A 25,637-nucleotide genomic window follows, 5' to 3' on the forward strand; every position below is an offset into this window, starting at 1 on the left:
ATCAGGAGTTGGCGGCATTTGACGTGCCATACAGTAAAAGTGCCATACAGTAAAATCTCACAATTACGCTTCTTTGGCATGTAGCTGAGTTCAGCCCTTTTCTAATTCATTACCAATTCTGTGTCATGGCAAGGGAAGCTAATTCAAAACCACCACTGCTAATTCCAGGAAAAGAAGAAGGCATTAAGTCTCTTTGGGGAGTTTCAAGTGACAGCATAGCCATTAGTGGAGTGGAAATGCAGGAAGACAGTCTTTATCAGAAACCAAGTGTTTGGCTGTATAATTCTTCCCCAGGAGTCAGTATTTACCTTTTAGCTAAGTATTATTTTTACTACATTAAGCAATAAGTGTTACTGGGCCTCTCCATCTTCTTAGTGAATAGCAGTTAGAACTTTGCTGTTTATTAAAGATGCTGAAAGAGTGAGGGGAAAAAAATCATTTTTAAAAAAAGTGCATGCTTCTCTTTGAGAGCAGAAACGAATGCAACTTTGGAAAGATTTTGTGTATAGAGTGACAAGTGGGTGATATTGGAGAAGTGTTTGCAATGCAAAAAATCCTTGCTTTGATCTAGGCTTTGTATCAGATCATAGAATAGAGAGGAACATTCCTTTGCAACTGCTTAGGTTTCTGTTGGAAGAAGCATCTCTGTACCACAAAGATACTTAAGAGTTTAATGAAAAATCTTGGATTTATTATTAGGAAATCAGGGAAGAGGGACAGGAAACCTGGGTGGATGAGCAAGGAGCTCATCGACAAGATCAAAAGGAAGAGGAAGGTCTATGAAATGTGGAAAAAGGGCCTGTCCTCTTGGGAGGAGTATAGAAGTGTTGTCAGGGCCTGCAGGGACGCAATGAGGAAGGCTAAAGCCCACCTGGAGATGAGGCCTGCAAAAGATAAAGGATAATAAGAAGGGTTTTTTTAAGCATGTAAACAGTAAAAGGAAGACTAGGGATAATGTGGGTCCCTTGCTGAATGAGGGGAGTGTCCTGGTAACAGGAGACAACAAGAAGGCGGAGATACTGAATGCTTTCTTTGCTTCAGTCTTTGCTTCAAGGACTCCCGCCTGGGACTCCTCGACCCTGGAGGGAGAAGAAAGGGTCTGGGAAATTGAGGGCTCCCCCGTGGTTGACGAGAGAGTGGTTCGGAAGCGTCTGAGGGGGATCAGTGCACACAAATCCCGATGGGATGCATCCATGTGTGCTAAGGGAGTTGGCAGAGGTGATCACCGAACAGCTCTCTATCATCTTTGAAAGGTCCTGGAGAACAGGAGAGGTGCCTGAAGACTGGAGGATAGCCAATGTCACCCCAGTCTTCAAGAAGGGCAAGAAGGATGATCTGGGAAACTACAGGCCAGTCTCACCTCTGTCCCTGGAAAGGTATTGGAACAGCTTGTTCTGGATGCCATCTCCAAGCAATTTGAAGAGAAGAAGGCTATGAGGAGTAGTCAGCATGGATTCACCAAGAGGAAGTCATGCTTGACCAACCTCGTTGCCTTCTATAATGGCATCACCATCTGGGTAGATGGGGGGAGAGCAGTGGATGTCATCTACCTTGACTTTAGCAAGGCTTTTGATTCTGTCTCCCATGACATCCTGCTAGCAAAGCTGAGAAAGTGTGGGATAGATGAGTGGACAGTAAGGTGGGTTGAGAACTGGCTGACTGGCTGAGCTCAGAGGGTGGTGATCGGTGGCGTGGAGTCCAGGTGGAGACCTGTGACTAGCGGTGTTCCCCAGGGGTCGGTGCTGGGTCCCGTCTTGTTCAACATCTTCATCGACGACCTTGATGAGGGAACAGTGTCTGCCCTCAGCAAGTACGCCGATGACACAAAGCTGGGAGGAGCGGCTGACACGCCAGAAGGCTGTGCTGCCATTCAGCAAGACCTGGACAGGCTGGAGAGATGGGCAGGAAGAAACCAAATGAGGTTTAATAAGAGCAAGTGTAGAGTCCTGCACCTGGGAAGGAACAGCCGCATATATCAATACAGGCTGGGGGATGACCTGCTGGAGAGGAGCTCTGAGGAGAAGGACCTGGGGGTCCTGGTGGACGACAGGTTGACCATGAGCCAGCAGTGTGCCCTGGTGGCTAAGAAGGCCAATGGGATCCTGGGGTGCATTAAAAAGAGAGTGGCCAGCAGGTCAAGGGAGGTGATCCTCCTCCTCTACTCTGCCCTGGTCAGGCCTCACCTGGAGTACTGTGTCCAGTTCTGGGCTCCCCGGTACAAAAAAGACAGGGATCTCCTGGAAAGAGTCCAGTGGAGGGCCACAAAGATGAGACAAGGTACCTGGAGCATCTTCCCTATGAATAAAGGCTGAGAGACCTGGGTCTGTTCAGCCTGGAGAAAAGAAGACTGAGAGGGGATCTCATCGATGTTTTTAAATACCTGAAGTGTGAGAGACAGAGGGCCAACATCTTTTCAGTGGTTTGTGGGGACAGGACAAGGGGTTGTGGCCACAAAATAGAGCACAGGAAGTTCCGCACCAACATGCGAAAGAACTTCATCAGGGTGAGGGTGATGGAGCACTGGAACAGGCTGTCCAGGGAGGTTGTGTAGTCTCCTTCTCTGGAGATATTCAAGACCCACCTGGATGCCTACCTGTGCAGCCTGCTCTAAGGAACCTGCTTTGTCAGAGGAGTTGGACCCGATGATCTTTTGAGGTCCCTTCCAACCCCTTCAATTCTGTGATTCTGTGATTCTCCCTAGGCATCCTCACAGTTGTTCTTCAGAGCACGTAATGTGCAAAATGGGCTTTTGATCTGATCCCAGACATCCCACAGATGATCTCTTCGTAAATAAGTCTTTCAGGGTGCCTTCATTTACAAATAAGGAAACAGATGTGGAAAGATTAAGCAAATTATCCAGAAGTCAAAAAAGAAAAGCCAAGGCAGAGATGGAGCTGGCACCGTCCTGCTCTCTCACATCTTCCATCCACAGACTGAAATGTAACTGGCAGAGAAAGAGTGGAAAAAGTTTAACCTGCAGAATTACTTCTTGTTTAATGTACTAACATAGGGTCATTGTAGCAAACAGCAAGCAAATGTTGACATTTCTATTTTAAATTGTGAAAGAATTAGTCTGTAAAACTTAGAAACTTTAATTTGGAGAAGAGTTCCTTACAGCAGACCATTCCCAGCATTACCCAGATACTGCTCAGATATTAATGCCCAGATATTAAGCATTTAGATACTTGCATATGCTAAGTAAATCTTGCTGCTGTATCTGTACCAGGGTGGAACAGAAAGGCATGGAGATACCAGGTACGGTATGTTTGTATAAAGGCATGCTGTTCTGTGCTCATTTCCTAGTAATCCCTGACATTCAGTTCGTCTTTTTGAGCATCCCTGACCACTGAACCATTGCTTTCATAGGACTGGACAATTATCTCGGAGCCCATCTTATCACGTGTATAGTTTGGGTTATTTTTTCTGTATATTTAAGTTCATCTCTGTTTCTTTTAATCTGACATTTTATTGGCAAGTCACTGAATATCCTAAGGTCCTGCAGCTATTCATGGTTCACCCTGTTTTTTCTGCTACTCTGGGTAGCTTAATGTCAACAGAAAACCACATCACTCCACTATTGAACCTTTATCCAGTTCAATTTTAAATCCATCAAATGGCACAGGTTCCAACACAGTGCCCTGAAGGATCACAGGTGACTGACCTCCATGCCCTGAAGCAGTTAGTTCTCCTTGAGAAGACCTTTCCTTGTATCTCCTGGCAGCTTAGTGTCTTTAATTGCCTTTGCCTGGGGAACCTTCTGAGGTGTTTTTTTTTTTTTTTTTTTTTTTTTTTTGGAAACCAAATAGACTCTGTCAAGGAGATCAGCCTTATCTATAACCCTTTCAGTAACACTAATGTGTCCCTTTTTTGCTTGTGGAAGAGAACATATCAAATTTCTTCCTGTGTCTGCTAATTCTGCTCTTGATTATAGTTTTCACTAATTTAGATATAGATACTACAAGCCATAGCTCTCCAGATCATCTTTACAAGCCTTTTAAAATATTTTTACTGACTCCTGAGGAAGTGATAAGGATGTTAACGTGCCATTCAGCACACACATACATAATTCCAATATATTTGTTATCTATGGGAAAGGTGTCTGGGGAGCTTAGGGGACAAGGGAGTGTTGCACATAATGCAAGCAGAGGGGCTCTGGGGGATATTGCTGTGCTACATGAGACACTAGGGTAAACTGGGAATATTGTAGTTGTCATGTTTTTTTGTTTTTTTTTTTTTTGAAATAACAACCTTATTTTGAAAAAATTAAGCTGCTCACAAACATAGAATAGAAGACAAGTTGAAGTCCATAAGTGTAAAAGAAAGTCTCCTGAAGACAAGGCCTTGCCAGAGTTTTTTTAAGCATATGGGTCTGTGAGGATGAGCTGAAGGATTGCCTGTGGAAACATGGGATATTTCTGCCCTCCAGTGGAAGCATGGGAAAGTGCCTTTCAGAAGTTGTCAAGGCTGGAATATGGATGGGACTCCATATGAGAGTGTTAAGAAGCTTCCAGGGAACTCATTGTTTTTGATTCTTTGTCTCCTGAATTATCACCATTTCTCAACAACAACCTCTTGGTCTTCTTTAGGTCTCCTGCCCATGTGTGCTGATACACCCATCATTACTTCTACTGAATTGAATTTTCCAGTTTTGGGGCACTGAACCTAGTAGATGATATGCAACCAGTGACATTTCAGTGTTATAGTATGTGATTCTGGCTTGGAAGTGTGTTTTGGGGAGCACTCAGCAATCAATGCAAGTCATGTTCAACTCCTGGCATGTCTTGTGCCCCTCTCTAAAATGAGTTGAGTACTTGGGAAGTGTATTAGGAAATACTTTCCCCAATTGAAAAAAAAAAAAAAGTCAAATGAGATGTTGAGCTGCCATGAGTTGAGGCGTTTAGATCCTTCCAGCTTCCTGCTATTCACAAAATGAGATAGCTTGCATCATTTTTCAAGCCAAGGAATAATCTGCATTAGAAAAATGTGGGGTTTGGGGTGGTTTGTTTGGTGTGGATTTCTTTTCTTTTCTCTAATTAGTACATGATAATATTGAAATGTTGACAAAGCACTTGGCAGATTTCTCATGTGGTGAATTTAGGATTTGCATCAGTGAATAAAAGAAAACTATGTTTTTTTCCTCATGTGAGCCACCATATGTTAAATACTGTCTGATAAAAACTTCCTTTTATCTAGCCAAGACAAGTTGTAAGATTGAGCAGCTCATCTCTCCCCTTGTAGAACAAAAACAGACTTCCAGATCAGGCGCCAGGCACTGTGGACTCAACTCTTTTTTTTTTTTTTTTTTTTTTCAGTGCTTTTATACATTGCAAGAAGGGGCTGAGTTTCTCAATTTATTCCCATCCGTTTATATACAGATACATTGGAAGTGCCAATATGCAAATGACCTCACTGGGTCAGACAAAAGATGGTGCTAACTCTGTATCCTGTCTCTGACTGTGCCCAACACCAGGCATCTAGGAAAAAGAGCCAAGGAGATGCTTGGGATATTAATTGGTAATCCACCAGTCTCCAATGATTTGGGACTAAGGAACTTCCTGCATGTGGGTGCTGTCTATATATTTAGTAGCTCTCAATGATTTTTTCTCCCTTGATTCTGCTTAGCCACTTCATATATGCCATGCAAGCTCTCATCTCCTGAGTTGTCTTATTCCTGCAACAGAAATCAGTCCTGTGATCCACACTGTTACACCTCTTGGTACTTTTTCCAGTTGTACTCTATAGTTTTTGAGATGGGAGAGGGGATAAAGATCGCCAAATCTCCCCATTTCTGCATGTGCAAGATTAGGATTTTTTTTCTTGACATTCATCACTGCATTTCTTCAGAATTTCAAGTGAGTATATATAACTTTGTCCCTTGGTATCTTTAAGTCCTTCTGCATTTTTTCACCTTGTGCTTTTCTTTCCTATCTTTAGTGATTCGATATCTTCAACCAATGTTGTCATTTTACTTATTCCTCCCTTTAACAGATAGTCTGTAAAGATGTTGAACAGGAGAGATTTGAAGAACTCTTGGCCTCCTTCCATTAGGAAAACCAGCCACTTATTACTATCTGCTGTTTCCTATTTTTAACCTTTTTTTAATCAATGCAAAGACCTTTCCTCTTATCTCCTGGCAGCTTAATTTTTCTAACAGCCTTTCAGACCTTGTCAAATGCCTTCTGAAAATCCAAGCCAACTATATCGACCAGATCTCTCCTGCCCATGTGCATGTCTATACTTCTTCAAAGAACTCCAGTAGACTTGTGAAGCAAGTTGGCTCTTCCCCAAAGAAGTCAGATTTATCCATGTGTCAACTAATTCTGTTAGTACAGATGTTGGGCTTAGTTGTGTACAGCACTCTGGATCACATCAAAAAGCCGCTTCCATCCCTCAGCGAGCAGAGCTAGTTACAAACCACAGTTAGTAGTTCACCTTGAGTTCATTCAGAAGTGCTGAGTGAACACCATCTGGGGCTGGAGATGTGTTAATATTCATTTAGTCGACTCTGGTCCCCTACTGACACTTCAATTGATGGTGGTTACACTGGTGATTCCCTTGGGAAGGAAGATTACGGTAGCAGGATCTCCCCAAGATCTTCCATGCTGAACCGAGGGGTAAAAAGTGCACTGAGTGTTTCCTCACATGGCTTTGTTCTTCTCAGTGTGCTCTTTCTAGAGCATGATCCTCTGGAGGCCCTACAGCCTACCATCAGGCTTCTCGCTGTTGCTGTGATTGAGAAGGATTTATTTGTTTTTAAGCCTTTTGAAGTTGTTACTTCATGTGTATATATATACATATGTATAATGTCCTTCCTTATGATGTTTTTTCTTTTAACTGGACAGGGTTTGATTCTTTGTTATGTTCTGCTGCTAAGATTTAATTCTCCCAGTGAACTTTTAAGTGCTCTTTGAATTACCTTTCTTTTTTTTTAAAAAAAAAAAAAAAAAAAAAAGCAAGAGTCATGTTTTTATTTTAAACCTCTTTTCAGACCTTCAGCCATGTTAAATCTCAGTACATCATGGTTCCCCCTGTAGGGAGGCTCTTCAGTGTTAGTACTTTGAACTGGACTTTGCATATTGTTCAGCATTAAATCACAAGTTTGAGGAAGTTATTATTATACTCTCCTGTTGTTCACTTCCATCTGCGCTACAGAGTCTGGCTCCACACTTTTCTTTCTCATCAGAGTTCTCATCAACAGCATCATCATAGCAGCATTTTTCCATCGCAAATTACCTCCCCTACTAAGCAACTAAGCAACTAAGCAACTATATTCACAAGTTCAACCTATGGCTGGTGGCAGCTCTTTTACTTTTCTTTAAACCTAGGGTTTCTCCCTGGCTTCTCACTGTCTTCCTGTCTAAAGTGGTGTTGGGGTTTCATTTCGACAAGAAGATCAATCTTCCAATAACAGGAGTCTCATGCTCTTAGGACCAAATCCACACTTCATTGTGAGTTTTCGAGTGTGGTGACAGTGAACATGTGTCCTATTGCAGTCACATATGCTACTTTTTGAAGAAAGCAGGTACTTGTGTCCTTCAGGATGAGCAGACCTCTTACAGGCGGGGTTCTGTGTTGAGAGGAATTGAACTGGCAGCAAGTGCAATCCCATTTCTGTGCCATGGACCATCTTGGAAGAGGAGAGAGGCCCAAGGATACACTCCTTGTGATGTTGCAGGGTGTTTTCCAGATTCACAGGGCACAATGCATACAAGTGACCTGCCCTGAAGGACCCCAGTGCCTGCCTATGTATCTGGCAGGGCCCGAGACATTGATTTTGCTTTTGAAAGTGATACAACAAGGATGAAAAGTCCTTGCAAATAAGTCAAGTTAAAAAAGGATAAGCACGGGATAGTATCAGGACAGAGTTGGTTAAGTGGGACCCAGTTTCACTGATCTCTTCCCACAGTTTCATCTGTCTGCCAGAAAAAAACAAGCAGAGTGAAAATCTCGCTTTGTGTGCACACGTACTTGCTTTGTAAGGAAAAATCTGCTTCCTGCCTGCTCCCACTTTTTCGGTAGGATCCTATGTAATATTCCCCTCCTCCCCGCCTTCTCCTTATATGTCACCTTTTTTTCAAAGTAAATTAGGATGAAACATTCCGGATGCAACAACTTCAGCAGTGCCAGCATTTGACGTTTGCCAAATGATGGTTTTGTAGTAACACTTTTGGAGGTCTGGTCTGGTGACCCCAGTGCAATGAACAGCTCTTCTTTGGTGATCTGTGGGCACACTGGGGGAGCCACTGAACTCTGTCAAGAAAAACAGAGTTCACCCATCTGCTGCAGCAGTGTCTCCAAGTCCTGTCACACATGGGTCTGCTTGACAACTTGGAAGAGGTTATACAGGAAACATTGCAAAATGGCTCTGGGCAGCCCTTGGAGAAGGCACAAGTTTGCTCAAAGTAGACTACTTCTGAGCAGTCATCAACCTGGAAACCATTTAGGAAACTATTTTTTCCTAGAAAGTTAGGACCATTTAAAAACAAGAAGCAAGTTCATACAGGTCACTGGGCAAAACATAGAGTTCACTATTGTTTGAAACCCATGGGACTTTAACAAATGTGCAATAAATAGCAAACATGGTGAGCTGGATATATAGGTATGTCTAGCATCAGTATATTGATTTGTTCTCCACATTAAAAAAAAAAATAATCTATAGAAAGAATAGAGCAATCAAGTCTTTTTAATGGGTATTGCTGTTGCCATGGTGAGCATTTACTTATGCAAGCAACATAGTCCTACATTAAGGGTGGAGGCAAAAGGGCCAATAAGTGTTTATGTGGTTAGATGAGCAAATTTGGGATCGATGGGAACTAATTAGGAGTTTGCAATACACTTATCAGATCATGAAATTTTGTAAAGCAGAAGAGCAACAAGCAGAATTAACTGTGATTTGAGCAACATGAAGCTATAACTACACTGAATTTTCCTTGAGATCACATCTTGCTTTCCTAGGAAGCACTTTCTAACATTGTAAGTTGGCCATGGCTCTTCCACGTTGACTCTGATAAGTTGCCTTAAAATAGCTTTGGTCCTTTGCTCTTTTTGCCCTTTCGCCAGCTGGGGTCAGCTGTCCTGCTTCTGTCCCCTCCCAGATCCTGCTGCACCCCCAACCTCCTCGCTGGCAGGGCAGTGTAAGAAGCTGGAAAGTCGTTGACTCAGTGTAAGCACTGCTCTGTAACAATTAAAACAAGTAGGAGACATTTCTTCTCGGAAAGAGCAGTCAGGCATTGGAATGTGTCGCCCAGGAAAGTGGTGGTGTCACTGTCCCTGGGGGTGTTCAAGGAAAGGTTAGACCTGGTGCGTAGGGACATGGTTTAGTGGGTGACATTGGTAGCAGGGTGATGGTTGGACCAGGTGATCTTGAAGGCCTTTTCCAACCTTGATGATTCTGTTACACTGAGGAGAGGATAGAGCCTGAGCTGGAAAATGTCATGTGGAACATGTGGACCAAGATAGATAAGGCTGCAATTTGCTAGGTCCTGCTGTTTTGCCACCTAACCTTACCCATAAAAGTGGCCTAGAAGAAAGCTGAAGAGGGACTCTCTCAGGGAGTGTAGCCATGGAATCAGGAGTAACGGCTTTGAACAAATGAGGGGAGATTTAGATGAGATGTGACGTGAGGAAGAAATTCTTTGCTTGGAGCACAAAGCGCACATGGGAACTAGGGCTGAAGATGGACCTGGCTTCTGTTCTTTTCTGTAAAGAATAGAATGAAATTACCTAAAAAACAGTGTCAAAAATAAAGGCAGGGCACAGGATGGGAGGTGCAGGGCAGTCCCTGTGGCCGAGGGGCAGCCTTTCTCTCTGGCAAGCCAAATGGTGCGGGGGAGCCAGCCCCAGAAAAGGGGCCCTCAGCCCCCAAACCCTCCTCCTTGTCCACGGGAGGGCATCTTCCAGGCCGCTCCCTGCACAGCCGCCTTTGGCCATGTGTGGGCCACTCCATCACAGAGGCTTGCTGAGGTCACAGTGGCCACCACTTTGCTGCAGGCCCTATAAAACAGGCCCCCTGCAGCTGGCCCACCACTCGCTGAGCATCTCGGCCCTCTGACTGCAGCTTGTGCGGCAGGAAGAAGACTAGAAGAGCAAGGCGAGCAGCAGGCCTCCTTGGCGTGCAAGGACAGCGATGCAGTCCGGTGAAGCACCAAGAAGGAATGCACCTGACCAGAAGGAGACCTGTCATGGGCAGAGGGATAGTGCCGGTGGCACAAGAGACACCAGTGCCCAAGGGACCTCTGGCGCCCAGCCCACAGACACATACAGGCGGTACCATTGGCACCGCAACGGTGTGGGGAACAGGCCAGCCCCTCAAACACCCAGCGACAGGGGGCCTGGGCCTTACCATAGGAGCAACGGTGATGTGGGGCAAAGGCAGGAGCAGCAGGCAGACAGCCGCAGGGAGCAGAGGTGTGCCCATAGTCCAGAGCACAGTGCAGGACCCAGTTATGGCCATAAACCAGAGGGCAGCGTCAGACCCATGCATGGAAACCAAGCCGACAGTGGCATGGGACCGAGGCGTGGGACTGGACAACCTCCTGGTTCGGCACCCTAGCCTGAGAACATTCTGGATGGAAGGCGTCCCGTTTGGGCAGTCCTGGGCAAGGACTGGCTTAGCCTTCTGCCCAACTTGTGGAGCCCATGGAGCTGGATCCACCAGATGTGGAGGAATGGAAGTGTATCCACCTCTGCCAGAACAGACCTGGACTACTGCAGCATGTCTTTGTGCTCTGCCATTTGAGAGCACCTACAGCATTGCAGGAGTGCCCCCCACCCATTGCTCAGGCTCCATCGCAAGCATTAGCTTGGAGCCACCAAATACCACGGACATCCCGCGGGCTTGCCTGCAAGGTGTCCCGGCAATAAACAGCTCTTGTTGATTCTCAGGGGTTGTGGGAGTGCTTCTTAGGGGGTGGCTAAAGTTGGGCTAAAGTTGCACCAGGGGCCTTTTAGGTTGGATCTTAGGAAGAACTTCTTTACTGAAAGGGTTGTTAGGAATGGGCTGCCCAGGGAAGTGGTTGAGTCACCATCCCTGTAGGTCTTGAAGACTTTTAGATGTGGAGCTTAGTGATATGATTTAGTGGAGGATTTGTTAGTATTAGGTCAGGTTGGGCTACGTGATCTTGGAGGTCTCTCTCAACCTAGGTGATTCTGTGATTCTGTGATATGCAAAGTATTTTCTCAAAAGTAAATAAGAAGAGTGAAAAAAAAAAGGGAACTTCATGCCATCTTCTGTCTACAGATCCAAACACCTGAATTCAGAAGTTGTGAAGAGATTGGGGGAAAGTTAGTGACTTGTTTCTTTCCTTATTGTAATACTTTATGTTCTATATTCGATGGGCAGTTAGCATCAGGGACAAGCAAGCATGCAGTTACGGGAGGCTTGTTTTGCACTGACCTTGTATTACTGTAAAAACTAGAGTTTGAGGACTAGCATATAATTCTCTACCACTCATTACACCAAAGCTATAGCTGATTTAGTTGGTGAATGTGAGGATTTCAGTCTGAATTTTATCTCAGTACTAAACCATGATTTAGAAAGAATAAACTCAGAATATGTTACAAGTGAAAAGTCCCTGGCAATTCCTCAATGAACTGCATTTGACTCAAGCTGTGTCAGTCTGCAGAGGGATGTTAGTTGTGCTTCAACCCAACAACATAAATCTAATATTTTATTCAAAAAGGTTGCTTATTTGTACTAGCATTAGCATGTGAGAAGAGAAATGTGCCAAGAAGGCCATTAAGGCATAATACTGCCGGGTGCTGCAATAGCAAAGATAAAGAAAGCCAACTGAAGTGCATTGTTCTCTCGGTTTATTCTCATTAGCTAGACAGAAGAGCTTTCTCTTTGCAATGTATGTGTCTTGGAGCACAATACATGTTTCTTTGCAATCTGATCTGAACCAAACTCTTCTGCTGTAATGAGCACAGCTGTGGAAAAAAACCAACAGCAGCTTTATTGGGAGTTGGGATGGGGTGGCTGGGAAGTGAAACTCAGTGAAGTGCAGTGCAGTGCAGTGAGCTAAAGCATATAATAGCTACCTTTTGTCCAGTGGGTGTAATATTTCACTTGAAGATCTTTATAACACAGTAAAACTCAATTAAAAATAAAAAATAAATAAATAAATGAAAACTGTACCACATATCCGCTGCATGGAAATGTGATTACAATGGGGTATGTGCAGATAGTAAACCAGTATTTCTCCCACCCAGCAACTGTGATGATGCCCATTGCACAAGGAAAACTGATGGCAATTTTTCTTACTGAAAGTGTTAAATTGTCAACAAGGGTATGCTGTACAGATAGACATGATTTCAGCAAGAGTTCATTTGGAAAAAAAAAATGTTGATGGATAACATTCTTAAATGATATTTCAATCTGTATTGATTTGATCTCAATCAAATGAAATTGAGATGCCAATTTCATTTGGCATGTCAGAGTGCAGTGTTTGAGGCACAATGAAAAATGATTTGCTTTCCCTTGGAATTTTGTTTTCCATTAAATTCCAGGTGTTGTTGTTGCTGCCTGGGGTAGCAGCATCTTGGAGCCAGAAAAGGTTACCCACATTTCACTTTTCCACTGTCAGCAATGAGTTTTCCACCCAATGTTAATCCAGCCTACTGTAGACAATAGCACTGTCAGCAACTGTTTTGGGTTCAGTCCCTCACTGCCAAGCCAAGATAGAGATGCACTGGCAACAAGGCTCTTTCTTTGGTGTCCAGCTAGCACCTGCATGATAGCAAGTCTAATTTTGATTGAAATCATTTGAAGGTTCTAACATTTGCATCTCTTCAATCAGCTTTCACCATCCAGAGTTTAAAAAAAAAAAGGAAGAAAAAAAAAAAAAAAGGTTCCCCTCCTTGTGCAATATATTTTAATACTGTACAGAGCAGGAAACACCGCCAGAGAAAGGAATATTCCACATCCTCCCTCCGCCCCTTTTAATTAAAATTGAGTAAAGGCTTGTTTTTGTAAGTAAGTCTATGCTGTCGTGTATCATGCTTGAACTATGACAGGATATTCTCAGCATTAGGCATATTTCAAAAGTGGAAATACTATTTTAACCAGAGCTGACAGTGGGATTTTCCAAAGTGGGACACCAAATGAGAGTCCTGTTGGAAGCATTGGGTTCTTTCATTAGAGAAAAAAGGAGGAACATGTGGATCTAGAAAATAAAATGCACATTTTAGTGATGTGTCAGTAGAACTACATATTTAATACAGTCATGAAATAGGGCCCAGGCCGATGTAGTGTTGCCAGGACCGGGACCGCCTAGGTTCAGCAGAGCGTTTGCAAAGCAGTCCAAGTAAGTTGGGTCAGTGTAGTTTGGGCGCTGCAATGCTGCAATGCTGCTCTGCTTGTCACAGTCTGTGCAGATGTTAGGTGTTCAGAGGCTCTGCACAGTCAGGCAGGTAGGCTGGTAGTGACGTGGGCATGTTGGTTAGTTCACTTGCAAAACTCAGATTCCCAAACTTTTTTTTTTTTTTCACCTTCCTCTCAGTTTCAGTGAAAAACAAGGACCCAATTCCCTAAAAACCAGCCTGATAATCTTGTACTCTATCGAAAGAACTTTACTTCATACCTGTACAGAATTATCACCTCCCTTTCAGCTGGTGGTTTGTATCCCAGCTAAAAGTGAAGGATTTATTCTGCTGAAAACACACCATGAGTTTTCTCGCTGGTCTGCAGCCCCCAGACAGATTCAGAGAGCATTCAGATTTCTCATGGCCATGATCCAGGCAGTGAGGAAAGAATGTCTGGAGAACTGCTAGCTGTATGCAACCGCTTTAATTCATGGCTTTATACTGCAATCAGTGATTTGCCATGAATTTTTATTAGCAGGTATTTCACAGTAAGATATATCCAGTTAGCCTTGTTTTTCTGCTTAACAGAAAAAAAAATCATGAAAATCAATGATACAGAAACTCTGCTCATGCAAACTATTTCAGCAAAACATGAAGGGAAGAAATCATGTTCAGTTCATACATGAAAATTTGTACTTCTTTCTGGCATATGAGTAACTAGCATTGTGTAGTAGTGTAGTAGCAGGATAAAGGCAATCAAAATACACTCATGTTCATACGAGACTCTTGCATCTGCTTAAATCTGAGAGAGGTGTGGGGTTTTCTGATCAAGTTGATTGTGAACATAGACAGGGGAATGGTCATGCATTTTGAAGGGAGTGATGCATTTCCCCAGGCTACAAGAGGACAAGTTCCTACAGCAAATATAAGGAAAACTGTGAAATTTGGGTTTGGGGGGCTTTTTTTCTTCCTTGTATGTCCTATGTTCAGATAAGGTCCCACTGCAGTACTCTTACTTGTGCTAGACAAAACCTAATAGGCATAATTTGTTTAATAAGGTATTACCAACCTTTTGTCACATTTAGGAATTCAAAAGTATTAGACTTTTTAAGAGCTTGGATGATGAGAAAGTCTTTATGAACTGTTTTAACCGACTGTACTGGAATGCATTAAATTACATTTCTCAATGAAATTGGTCTCCATGCAATAGAAAGTCTGCAAAGCCCCATAATTCAAACAAATCTCTTATTTGCTTAACAGTTGAAACAACTCACAATGAGCACAGCTTAATATAACAGCATAATACCATGATCACATTGCAGAGTTCTAATTGAAAAGTAATGTACTTTTAAATAGGGAAGACCACTTCTTTGTTAGTTTTTTAACTTTATGTTTTTAATTTCAGATCTCCTTCCCCTTCCAGAGGAAGTTAGAGATGCCATAGCTTTAATGTCTGTTTTAGCTGCAACTCAAATGTTCACTTTCTGTAAGAAAATCTAAACCAGGAGGTATGCTATTTCTCCTGATTTGAAAGTCATTAAAGGCAAGTACACTGTAAGTTCAAGTGCTGGTAGGTCAAAGAGAAATTCACAGCCCTGACAGCATGTACTTGAAAAGAAAGACAACCCTTTCTTTTCAATGCAATTGTCCATGCAGCTGCAGCTTTCAATTGCATAGTCTCCCTGAGCACATTGCTTTTTAAAAATCCAAATGAAATCTCTCTGATTTGGATTTTCAGTTGAAGGTATAAGACATAGAAGGAAGTGGTAGCAGCTAAGTCAGGAATTAAAGCTACTGCACTGCTGACCTCAGACAAAAGGTCTGGAAGAAGGAGACCTGAAATAAGGAGAAGCTATGTTATCATTTATCATACTTTCTCCTTATATCTATTTACAGATGACTTGCTGACAAGGATTTGCTGCCCTCCAATGAGGAGGAGCAAGAAGGAAATCATCATATTGATCTTCAGTCTTCCAGTCTTCCATGTTTTCTAATTGCAAACAACATTGAAAAAGTAAAAGGTGTGTATCCATCTATCTACACACATCAGTAGGTAGATATACCTCTACATGTATCTGTAGGTAGATAGATACACACCTTTTACTTTTTCAGTGTTGTTTGCAATTAGAAAAAAATGGAGGAGCTGAAAATCAATGTGATGTTTTCCTCCTTGTTCTTCCTCTGTGGAGGGCAGCAAATCCTCATCTGCAAGAAAATCCTTACTCTAACAAGTCAAGATCTGTGGATAACACCCATGCCTCCCAGGAATGAGCTAACATTAGGTTAGCAAATGCCATGCAGAAAGTATTTATGGACATACTAATCTGCCTCAACCCTGTGTCTCTGTTAAAGGGCAAAAAATCCCTTTTGGATTTAAGGCAATGGCATGTCAGTGCCCCTGGCTAATACAGCTCTGGGCTGGGTGGGCAACGTTACTGCCGATGGGACAAATCACAGTCTTCTTGTGCCGGTACTTTTATCCAACAGCTTGGTGTCTTTGCTCAGCGTCTTCCTGCTTTCACTATCCATGGAGATGTCCTGGTACGATTTTGTAATTCTGTGTTTGTGTACGAGCTAATAAATTGCAATAATGTGGTGGAGCTTGAAATGAATTCTGTAATGTTACGTGATTGACAGTAAAATAGGTAAAGAGCTGGTCTTTTTCTTGGTATTTCTGTTCTTACTGACCACAGCATGTATCTGAAAGGGATGTTTGAAAGTAAAAAATGTGCATTTTTGTGTCATGAGAGACACAGACATTTGATACCTGGAGGAAGAAACACGAAACATAGGCATTGCCACACAGAGGGACAATACTTAGAAAATATTTATTCTCTGCTCTTGTTGCCTGACTGCAGTTTTGGGGTGAGCATTTTCCTTTCAGCCAGTGTAAGCCTGTGGAGAGCTGAGTGTGCTCTGAGAGCATATTGCAGTCTTCCCAACAGGGTTTTGGGTTCGTACACTTGTTTTCTGGGTTTGGTTTCCAGTAATGGTTTGTCAAGGGACATCTCCCCACCCAAATTATGCGCTGACTCCAATGGACGAGTATTGTAAGCAGAAGCTAGAATAGAAGTGTTTTGTGCAGGGGTGGGACCTCTGAGAGGATGAGTGGCAGTACACCATGAAGAAATACAGATTTGCTCTCAATGCCTCTCAAGAATTTGCTTTCAGGCATTTCCAGGCTCTGGATCTTGCTGGTTGTGTAAAATACAGTGTCGCTGTACCATGCTTCTGTCTGTGGCCTGAATGTGGCTAACTCTTCTGAGCCCCACACAAACAGGGCGTAGTTGAAGGTAAGGATCTCATGGAAATGACACAAGGTGCTTTTTATTTCGCTTTCACTCATATAACCATTCATAGATCTCCTGTTCTCCAAAATCACTCAGAAATACCCAAACCTGAGCTTTTTGGAGTAATCATAACAGGAGGGGAAGAGGGCTGGCCAGGGCAGAAGGGAAGGCATGGAAGCCGCAGCACCATTTGCCGCATCCGCTCTCCCTCACATCGCTATCAGATTTGAAGCCTCCTTGTTACACAAATCTGATCATTATTTTCTGCCACTCTTCATTCATGGTTGGGATTACATCTCTCTTACTAGCATTAAGCCATCCAGAAGTTTTTCCGTGACTTCAGGTACCAGTCAGCCAAACAGCAGTTGGGTGCCACAAGTAGTCCCAGGTTGGTCATTTTGCCAGGGCTAAAATATGTATAATCAGATGTATGGAAAAAAATAATGACAACAGCAAAGATTTGAGGTAATTTTGTCTTTCATTTATCACAAGCTCATTTTTCAAGTGTAGCATTAGCTGAAGCAGAATGCTAGAAAGACATTAGCTTTATTGTAAGAATCATAGGGAGATATAATGAGGTAAAACTAATTTAGTGGGCACAAAAATGCAGTTTGCCTTTGTGATATTTTTTCCCCACCCCACTTGTGGGTCTTAGGCTCATTGGACATGTTTTCTTGCTGCCGGGATCCGATCATCACCATCCAACTATTGCAACTCAGGTTATTCTAGTCTTTGCAGAGATTCATTATTTCTGTTTGCAGAAGTGCATTGCCTTTACGATGGGTGCTATAGTGACTGGGACAGCCAACAAAACTGAATATTAGGCCACCAAAATAGCTGTTAAATGAGCAAGTGCCTGTCACTGAGGAAGGTTCCAAAATCCTGGGTTTTATCCAACCCAAATTGTTCCATCCGCTCTTATCAGGGAGCTGATGGTTGGTTCCCATTTGGTTACAATTTGCATCTAGTTGGCAGCGTGCAGCTGGAGAGAAGCCAAGTTTTGTATCACGATGACTGTTTGGTAACAGATGTCTAATGTTTCCCAACACATTTAGCTCATGTGATAGGAATCATGAGCTAGTTTAGTAAAACTGAGCAGTTGGGTAATTACAAACCTTTGCTCCCATCATTTTCTCATTTATTCTTTTTAGCTGCCTAGTTAAGATTATTCTGAATTTTTGTATTTATAGTTTGGGGGAAAAAAAGCTTGAAATGTGTTCTGGAGTAATAGTTGTCCTATGAAGCAATTGCTTATTTAAATGGTTGGAAATTTCCAGCAGTGCAGAAAGCCACATGTTTTCCTCTCCTGTTCTGCATAGCAGGCATTGCCCAAATGCCTTGGCTGTGGCCCCAACGCTGCTTTTTCAAAGTAACAGGACATGTGGACGATGGTATCTATTCATGATCCCCCTTAGAACTCTGTTTTCTTGCATGTGATGCCTGTCCATGCTGAAGGTGATACAAAACCAATAGTGACTCTTTAAGAGTATTTATTTAATTTGGAGGAAGAGAAGGAAACGGTGATTCCACACCCCAGCTCTTCCATAGGAGGACACTGATACTCGTGTTACCAATACAGACAGTTGTTTGAATGAGATTTCAGTAGGTATCTCTGTCATTCAGATTTGCAGCAAACCTCGGATAAGAGACAGGGAGATTCTGCGGCACGCTCATGTTTGACCTATATGTGAACATTTCCTTCTCTGTACCATTTTCTGAAGTCCCAAGTGGAGAGGCTACCTCTCCTGTTAGCTACAGGAGTGAACTGTGAGCTCTGGTTGAGCTGGTTTTATAGGGCAGGTTACAAAACCCAGTTTATATTAAAGAAAAAAGCCCCATTAGTGCACTTGGAGTTGCTACCTTGCCTCCCTCAAGCTCCTCTGAAAATCGCAGCCTTCGTTTTAAAAGCTCTTTATTAAAGAAGCAGAATAGGCACTTAGCAAGGATACTATGAAACACAGACTTTTTGTTGTTCCTTGCTATTTGGATTTGTTATGTTTTGACAAATTTTCTGTATCTGTTATTTTTGTGCATTTCCAGCAGTGATTTTCCGGGCATTCAGGCCTTTGATATCTGGTTTAAAAAGAACCAGTACCAAAATAACTCATGAAGGGCTCTTTCTGAATAACGTCTATTCCAATTAGGGTCAGAAAATCCCAGAAATCTCAGTATAGAAAGGTTGAGCCTGGCATCTGCATAGCTCCAGAACATCACTGAATGCAGATGTGATGCCGATCAGTGGTCAAACCTCAGAGCTTGCCCAAGAAGTCTTCCTAATGCACCTCTTGTCTATTAAATTATGAACTTAAAATACAAATATTTTCAATCACCAACTATTGCAAAGGTCAAAAAGTCATATTTTTCTTTGTCAAATTTCACAGCATGACTATATGACTGCGTATTTAGAATATAACTGCCTTTCTCATTAGACTCCTGAGTATCAGATGGGAAGAGACTGGCATCTGCGAAGTGGTACCCAGAATAAATATGCCCTGACCTGACATACATATTTTTCCCACAGAGTACTGAGTTACTACCACATCAGATTGCACAAGTGTCATCAAACCATCTCTGCCATTCATCCCATCTCTGTTATATTCCCAAGGAATATCCCAAGCATCCTCCACAGTATCTCGGATTTCTTAAACCTGGTCCAGAGCTGAATATATTCCTTTTGACACACCACGATTTTTAAACTACTTCTGTATTTCTTTGCAATATGTTCCCAATGCATCAAAAGGCTCCCCTTTGTTTTGGAGGTGATAAAATTAAGGCATCCCATGTGTGTATCCCAAGAACTTTTTAGGGCGCAAACTGCAGAACCCTAGTAGTTTTTTTTAGAGACTTTAGACATGCTCAAATTAACAAAGTTAAAAGACGAAAGCTGAATTCATATTCTTAATTTTAGGGTGAGGATTACGCCCTGATTTCTGATTTATGAGATGCCTTGGAAATATCTGCGCTTGGGTATTTTTATTTAAATGACTGATGAGATTTATTCTTAACTTTGCAGGGCTGAAGTGAATAATTCCTGTTTCTTAGTTTGTAGGAATTTGATTTGAAGGTGGACTTTGACCTTTGCAGCTGGGAATAAAACAGCATTCAGATGTGCCTATTGTTAGTAAGCATGTGAAGGGCTTGCATGCTTGATTTTATACACATTTTTGTTTCGCTATATATTTTTTTTAATTTCTTTTGTTTCTAGGATGCCTAGAAAGCTGCATCTAGTTTGTTTAATAGGCTTCATTGCTCTTATATGTCCAGACTGCATATAAGCAGTCTTATCTGTCAGAAAGAATTAACTGAGGGATTTCAAAAAGCAGTAACAATGTAAGTACATTTTTTAAACAAAATAATAAATTATCACATTTTTTTTACTTGAAAGGCCATCAGCAGAGCTTTCAGCGTCTGCAAGTCAGCACACAAAATGATGAAGAAGTTGGTTCAGGAGCAGAAGATCCCTGTTCCTATCAAACCAAGGCATTTTCAGGAGAATTGGTGGATCTTCCAGGGTCTGGGACAAACATCCTGCTTGCCTTGCCAGCACAGGGGCGTCTTTGGCTTAGTTTTGTCCTCCCATGTCACATGATGTGATCTGTACATCATTTTGGTAGGACTGCACCATTATTCAGGATAATTTTCCTCCGACTTTTCTGTATGTCTTTGGAGACCTTAGTCCCTCTGAGACGCTGTTTGGCATCTCCCGTCCCCTCCTCGCCCAGCATTGAGAAGTCTCCCTACTTGCCCAGCGGAGGCAGGGTAGCTATTTCCCTGCCTCTCTGAGAGCAAGTGATCCTTCTGACTGGCATCTTTTTTCCTGCCTCCTTCCACCAAGGGAGTCTGCCTTGGGCAAATTTAATGCAGGGCTTTTTGACTAGCTGTTTTGCCTCAGTTGTTTCATTGCTGAAAGGAAATTTTCTCATGCTGGGATTTTATCTTTCTAGCAATTATAAATCATAAGAGATATTTAACTGGTCAGGAAAACAGAAGATAACTCATATGCTGTCTATACATTTATCATGAAAATTAGACCCATCTCATTGCACTGTCACCCCTAAAATTATGTGTCTTTGGTAATTTGGAAGGGAACATATAGATATGGCTTTCTCTTACCAGAGCTCCTTTCAGCTCCAGGTTTAATATGCACCTCATGATTAGTATAAAGTGATCAGTAAGCAGCTGTGTCACACAAGGTTCCCAAGTTCAAAGCAGGCTTGTTGCTGATGAGTTTCCAAAATCGGATGCAGTCAGGCTGCTGTGGTCACAGGAGCAAGGTCACTGAGAGGATCTGGTGACAGTATAAATAATAAAGCAGAGCTTATCTGGTTTGTTGACAGTATCCCCAAGATAAAATTGCACTTTATTGCATTGTATTTGAGGGTTTATGATGTGACCTTCCACCTTTTGTGACACCTCTCGGTGTCACACCTCTTTCACCACAATTTTTTTCTTTCTCCTACAATGTCATTTCAGTTTTAAATAGAATAAAGAAGTTGTTTTGAGGGGGGTAAGTCAGTAAATCAATGTCATCCCATTACTGAATTAGATTCAAAACAGGCATGACAGATAAGATACCTTAGAAAGATAGGCAGATACGTATATATGATTTTAGCTAACACTATGATATTTTATCTTTACTATAGCGTTACCATGCTCAAATGAAGAACTGGGGTAACATAGCAGATTATGGTCTATCTATTAATTGCAAGATAATATGGCTGAAGTTAAACACCAAAAGCTGTGCTTCCAAGCCAGTTCCCCCCTTTCCACCCTCCATGCCTCTCTTCATGATCCGTCAACACCCTTTTCCTATCAAGTCTGTGTCACCAACAGCCAAAGGTTGCTCATGCACAGGGCCTTCTCCGGCAGCTGAATGTCAAACTTTATTGAGTGGGTGGATCCTGTTCATCCATTTCCCTTCCGAGCCTTTCTAAAAATACCATAAACCTTGACAAGGAGCTATTTTAGAGGAATCATATTCATGAGGATAGTCATGGGAAGCTTATTTTGGCAGGCTTGCATGTGTTAGATTTGCATGCATCCCTAGTTAAGGGCTTTGTGAACTTCTGTTACAAGCCAGTTGCACATGGGCTAAAGAGGGAGCATCTGGATTTTGGGACCTCCTGGGCTGGAATTTCTACTCCAAGTTGAGTTTATAGAAGGAAAAGAAGTGAAGATATCCTTATAGGAATGCTAATATGTGACTGAAGTCATTCATTTCAGGCATTTGCACACCAGCCCTCAGCTTATCGGATCTGATTTCATAAAACCTGGCTGTGATTTCTCTCCAGGGACCTTAATGATCTTGCCACTTTCAATAAACATTTATAGAAACTACTGCCAGCCTGTGGATAAGAGAAACTTGTATGACAGACTTTATCTTCCAAAAATACTTAAAGACCAAAAAAACCTACCCTCTCTTCACAAGAAGATCAATAGAAAATGTCAAAATGTAGCATTTGTTGGGTAGCTGGAGCTGAATTACAGTACCAGACATTTGCATTGTAGGCATGCAGTAGGTATGTTTGCTTTTCTCACTTTGAAAACTGTGCAAATTGGAGTTATGCTACAATTGGGACCAGTGAAACAATGAGTGTGAATAAAAGCAAACTCTAAGAGATAAGATGGAAATTAAGCAGGTAAACGCTGTTCCACACTCATGCCATGCGGGTACACTATTGCGCAGTACTCATGTTTGCACCTCTAAGAAATTTCCATTTTTTCGCATAAAAAAATCCAGATATGAAGCTGAAGCTGCCTTCTTCGCTAACCTGAAACTGTCTGATTTCAACATCATTGACACCCTTGGAGTCGGAGGGTTTGGACGAGTTGAGCTGGTAGGTAACCTTTTCTTCTTTGAGCTTTGTGTGATGTCCGGGAACCACTACTGTGTTACAGGTCTTTTTATTTTTCTTCAGTATTACAACAAAATTCCCAGAAGAGAAGTATGTGATAGGATTATGTATTTTCTAATCGTGGAAGAAAGCTGCATGACATTTCTGGGTAAATAAAAATGAATGAATAAGTACTTTGCAGTAACTGAAAAATACTAGGTTGAGGAGAGAGGAGTGCATGTCGTTTCTCTCTACTTGGTCATACATTGAAGCACTACTGATTATAATGTTGATTGTCTTTTAGCAAGAACCTGAATAGTTGTGCAGCTGTTGAGTAAGTGATAAGATTGAAAGAGCAGAAAGATCTTGAAATCTTACTTAGCCAAAACAGGAATAATGGTGCAATGTCTCTTCTAAGCAGTTTCTAATTCAGATCTAGAGGTAGGTCTACTTGATTATCACGGAAACTGTAGATTCAATTGTAATAACAATTCACAGAAAAATACCATTTCACTAGAGATTCTGTGAATTTTAGTGAAAAAAAGCAAAAACAGGGCTTGTTTTTTGCTCTGCTTAGATTTAGAACGATGTAGTTTTTATTAAAATAAAACCTGAGCAGGAGGAGCATGGATCAGCAGCTGTTTAGTTACCATTTGTAATATCATGTAAATACAAAAACTTATAATAGACAGAAGGAGTTTAGTTTACATCAACATGCTGACCAAGGAGGAGTTCCTGATACTGAACACCAGTACAGTATGTTAGGAACTCCTTTAAGTTAGGAGCAGAAAAGTGAACATTTACTGATGCCATCACAAAATTTACGGGAAATCCTTCCTCTGTAACCATATGAGAGCCCCAAACGACTTTTTTACATTATCTGTTTATTGCTGGGAACTGGAAAACTGGCAAAATTTGTAGTTTGGTAATTATTTGTCATGTAATGGATAAAATCAGTGTTAAAAGTGGAAGTCATTCTTCCATATGATTTGTTTTTAACTTTTCCTATTTGGATTTGTGTAAAACTGTGAAAAACAGAGGACATCAGTGAGAACTTTGATCCCTTCCTAGGTTTTTGTTTTTATTTATTTAATATTAGCAACAGTTGTTTTGGAAGATAGTCACTGGAGCTCACGCGCAGCCTGGGAAGGATGTCCTTTCCCCATTCCTTCTACAGTTATGTTCTGCAGAGAAGACTTTAGAGCAGTTTAATTCGGGTGGTGCTCAACCTCACTTATGAAGGTCTTTCACCATTACAAAGTTCAGGAGATTTGCTTCCTAAGTTGATAACACCACTGGGTATCAGCCCGAGCTAACCTGTAGTGAGGGACCTACCATCTGGGGGCTTGTTTTGAGTCTTGGAAGGAGCTTGCTAGGTTTATTTTCATTTCTAAGATGTTTTTTTGGTTGATTGGGTGAGTGGGTGGGGTTGTTGGGTTTTTGGGGGGTATATTTTCAAGCTTTGAATACCTCATGTTGTTCCTGGGAAGGTGGATAAGTTTGTCTTCATGGGGGGTTGCTTCAGGTACCCTAAAAATGCACAGATGCGAATAAAAATTTTACTGTGTTATGAGTGATGGTCATGAGTCCTCTACCTCTGGCTGCATTCAAAGTTAATTTGGAAGCTATAAGATGTTGAGAAAAACTAAGTATTATATAAGCATGACATCTGGTCAGGTGTGAAGAAGAGTAGGAATGAACATGCTGTCACTTGAACATACCAAATCAGAATCAGGTAGAAATATTTAAATCTTTGCAGAGTTCCAAAATTCAGAAGCCTTTGAGAAGCCCTGGTTCCGCCTACAAAAGGCTACTGATGGGAGAAACGTTTTAAGGTTTTTTTTTCAAGGATGAGTTTAACTCCCCTTGACCTTGCTCTCCTAAGCAGGGGAATGCTAGTTAAGATCATTTTCTGGGTAAATTATTAGTACACTGGTGAATCAGACAAAGAGCCTTCTGCTTTCTCATCAGCTTAAACCACTTCCCATATTAATTTCCTGTTGTCAGTTTGTTGGTGACACTGAAGTTGCTTGTGTGGTGTGATTACAGTTATTCCCTGCATTGTGCCTGGGTGAATAATCCTGCCACATGAAGGAGGAGGGGACAAGACTAGAAGCATTTTCCTTTGGGAAAGGTCTTTCAATAAGCAAGAGAAGTGAGATGGGGAAGAGAGGAAAATTGCAGGAAAATGTGAAAGTATAACGTACCAAAGGACTTCTTCAGGTACTGCTCCTAAGTGAGCATGATAACGATTTGCATTTAGCTCTTAAGACTCACCAGCAGAGCTAAGCGTCTCAATAAAACCTTGTATTTCAGATTTACATTCCTAAGATTTTTAGTTAAGTAGGAAATAAAGATGTATTGCATCACTAAATAGTCATATATTTCTGCTAAAGAGACTGTAGCAGTTCTTAACGAATACTGAATTACACACAGAAGGATAAAAATATTTAAAAGTTTAGCTTAGCACTCATGATTTCATTATTTTTCTTTATCACCCAGGCAAACTATTTTAATACTCTCTCAGCTTTAAAAAACTAAGTACCTTTACAAATTGCCATTTCATTGCTGAGTACTGGAAAATGAGGTCATTATGTTATTAAAACAAGAGAATATTTTCATTGAAGCTGAGCCGAGAATTGCTACCTCTTGTTTCTTTCTTCTGTACAAAAAACATGTTTTATGATTTACAGCCAGAAATGAACTAATGCAAAATGTAACAGAGGACTTGACTCTTTTATTCCTTGCATTTATTACTGCATCTTGCTAATGCACAGCAGTGCTGGAATTTGTTCCTGAAAAACACTGCAATTTTTACACTTTCCAAGAGTAAAATTGATCAAATAAATAAAGTTCATTGCAAGGAAGAGGATTTTTATAGCTTAACCCCAGCTGCTGCGGGCAAGCCCCCCAGGGCCTCTATACCCTTCCAGAGGGCGACTGGCAGTGTCTGGTTGGAAACCAGAACGTCTGGGTCTGCGTTTGAGTCTTGCTGGCCAAAGGCAAATAACGTTCCCATTTGCATGCATTTTTTAATGTTCTGGTGTGGCATGTGTAAATACACTTCGGTGGTCCAGGCACCTCCCTGAATGCCGGCTGTTTTCAGCATTCATCCCATCAATGAATTTATATGGTAGTACATGTCCTTCAGGCCAGACAGCCTGTTATTTAAGTAATTTTCAATTCTATGGAGATAACACGTGGAAATATC

General features: G+C 41.8%; 1 protein-coding gene across 6 annotated transcripts in view; it reads left to right on the top strand.

The window, feature by feature from the left end:
• The window catches only part of PRKG1 (protein kinase cGMP-dependent 1), a 466,513-nt gene that overhangs the window by 407,456 nt on the left and 33,420 nt on the right, over window positions 1-25,637 (top strand). For all 6 annotated transcript variants that reach the window (XM_035330176.1, XM_035330177.1, XM_035330178.1 and 3 more), the window contains one exon: window positions 22,333-22,429. In XM_035330176.1, coding sequence (XP_035186067.1) covers window positions 22,333-22,429 — 97 coding nt within the window. The remainder of the gene's footprint in view (window positions 1-22,332; window positions 22,430-25,637) is intronic.

The sequence above is a fragment of the Oxyura jamaicensis genome, chromosome 6, assembly GCF_011077185.1.
Source record: "Oxyura jamaicensis isolate SHBP4307 breed ruddy duck chromosome 6, BPBGC_Ojam_1.0, whole genome shotgun sequence".
NCBI classification, from domain to species: domain Eukaryota; kingdom Metazoa; phylum Chordata; class Aves; order Anseriformes; family Anatidae; genus Oxyura; species Oxyura jamaicensis.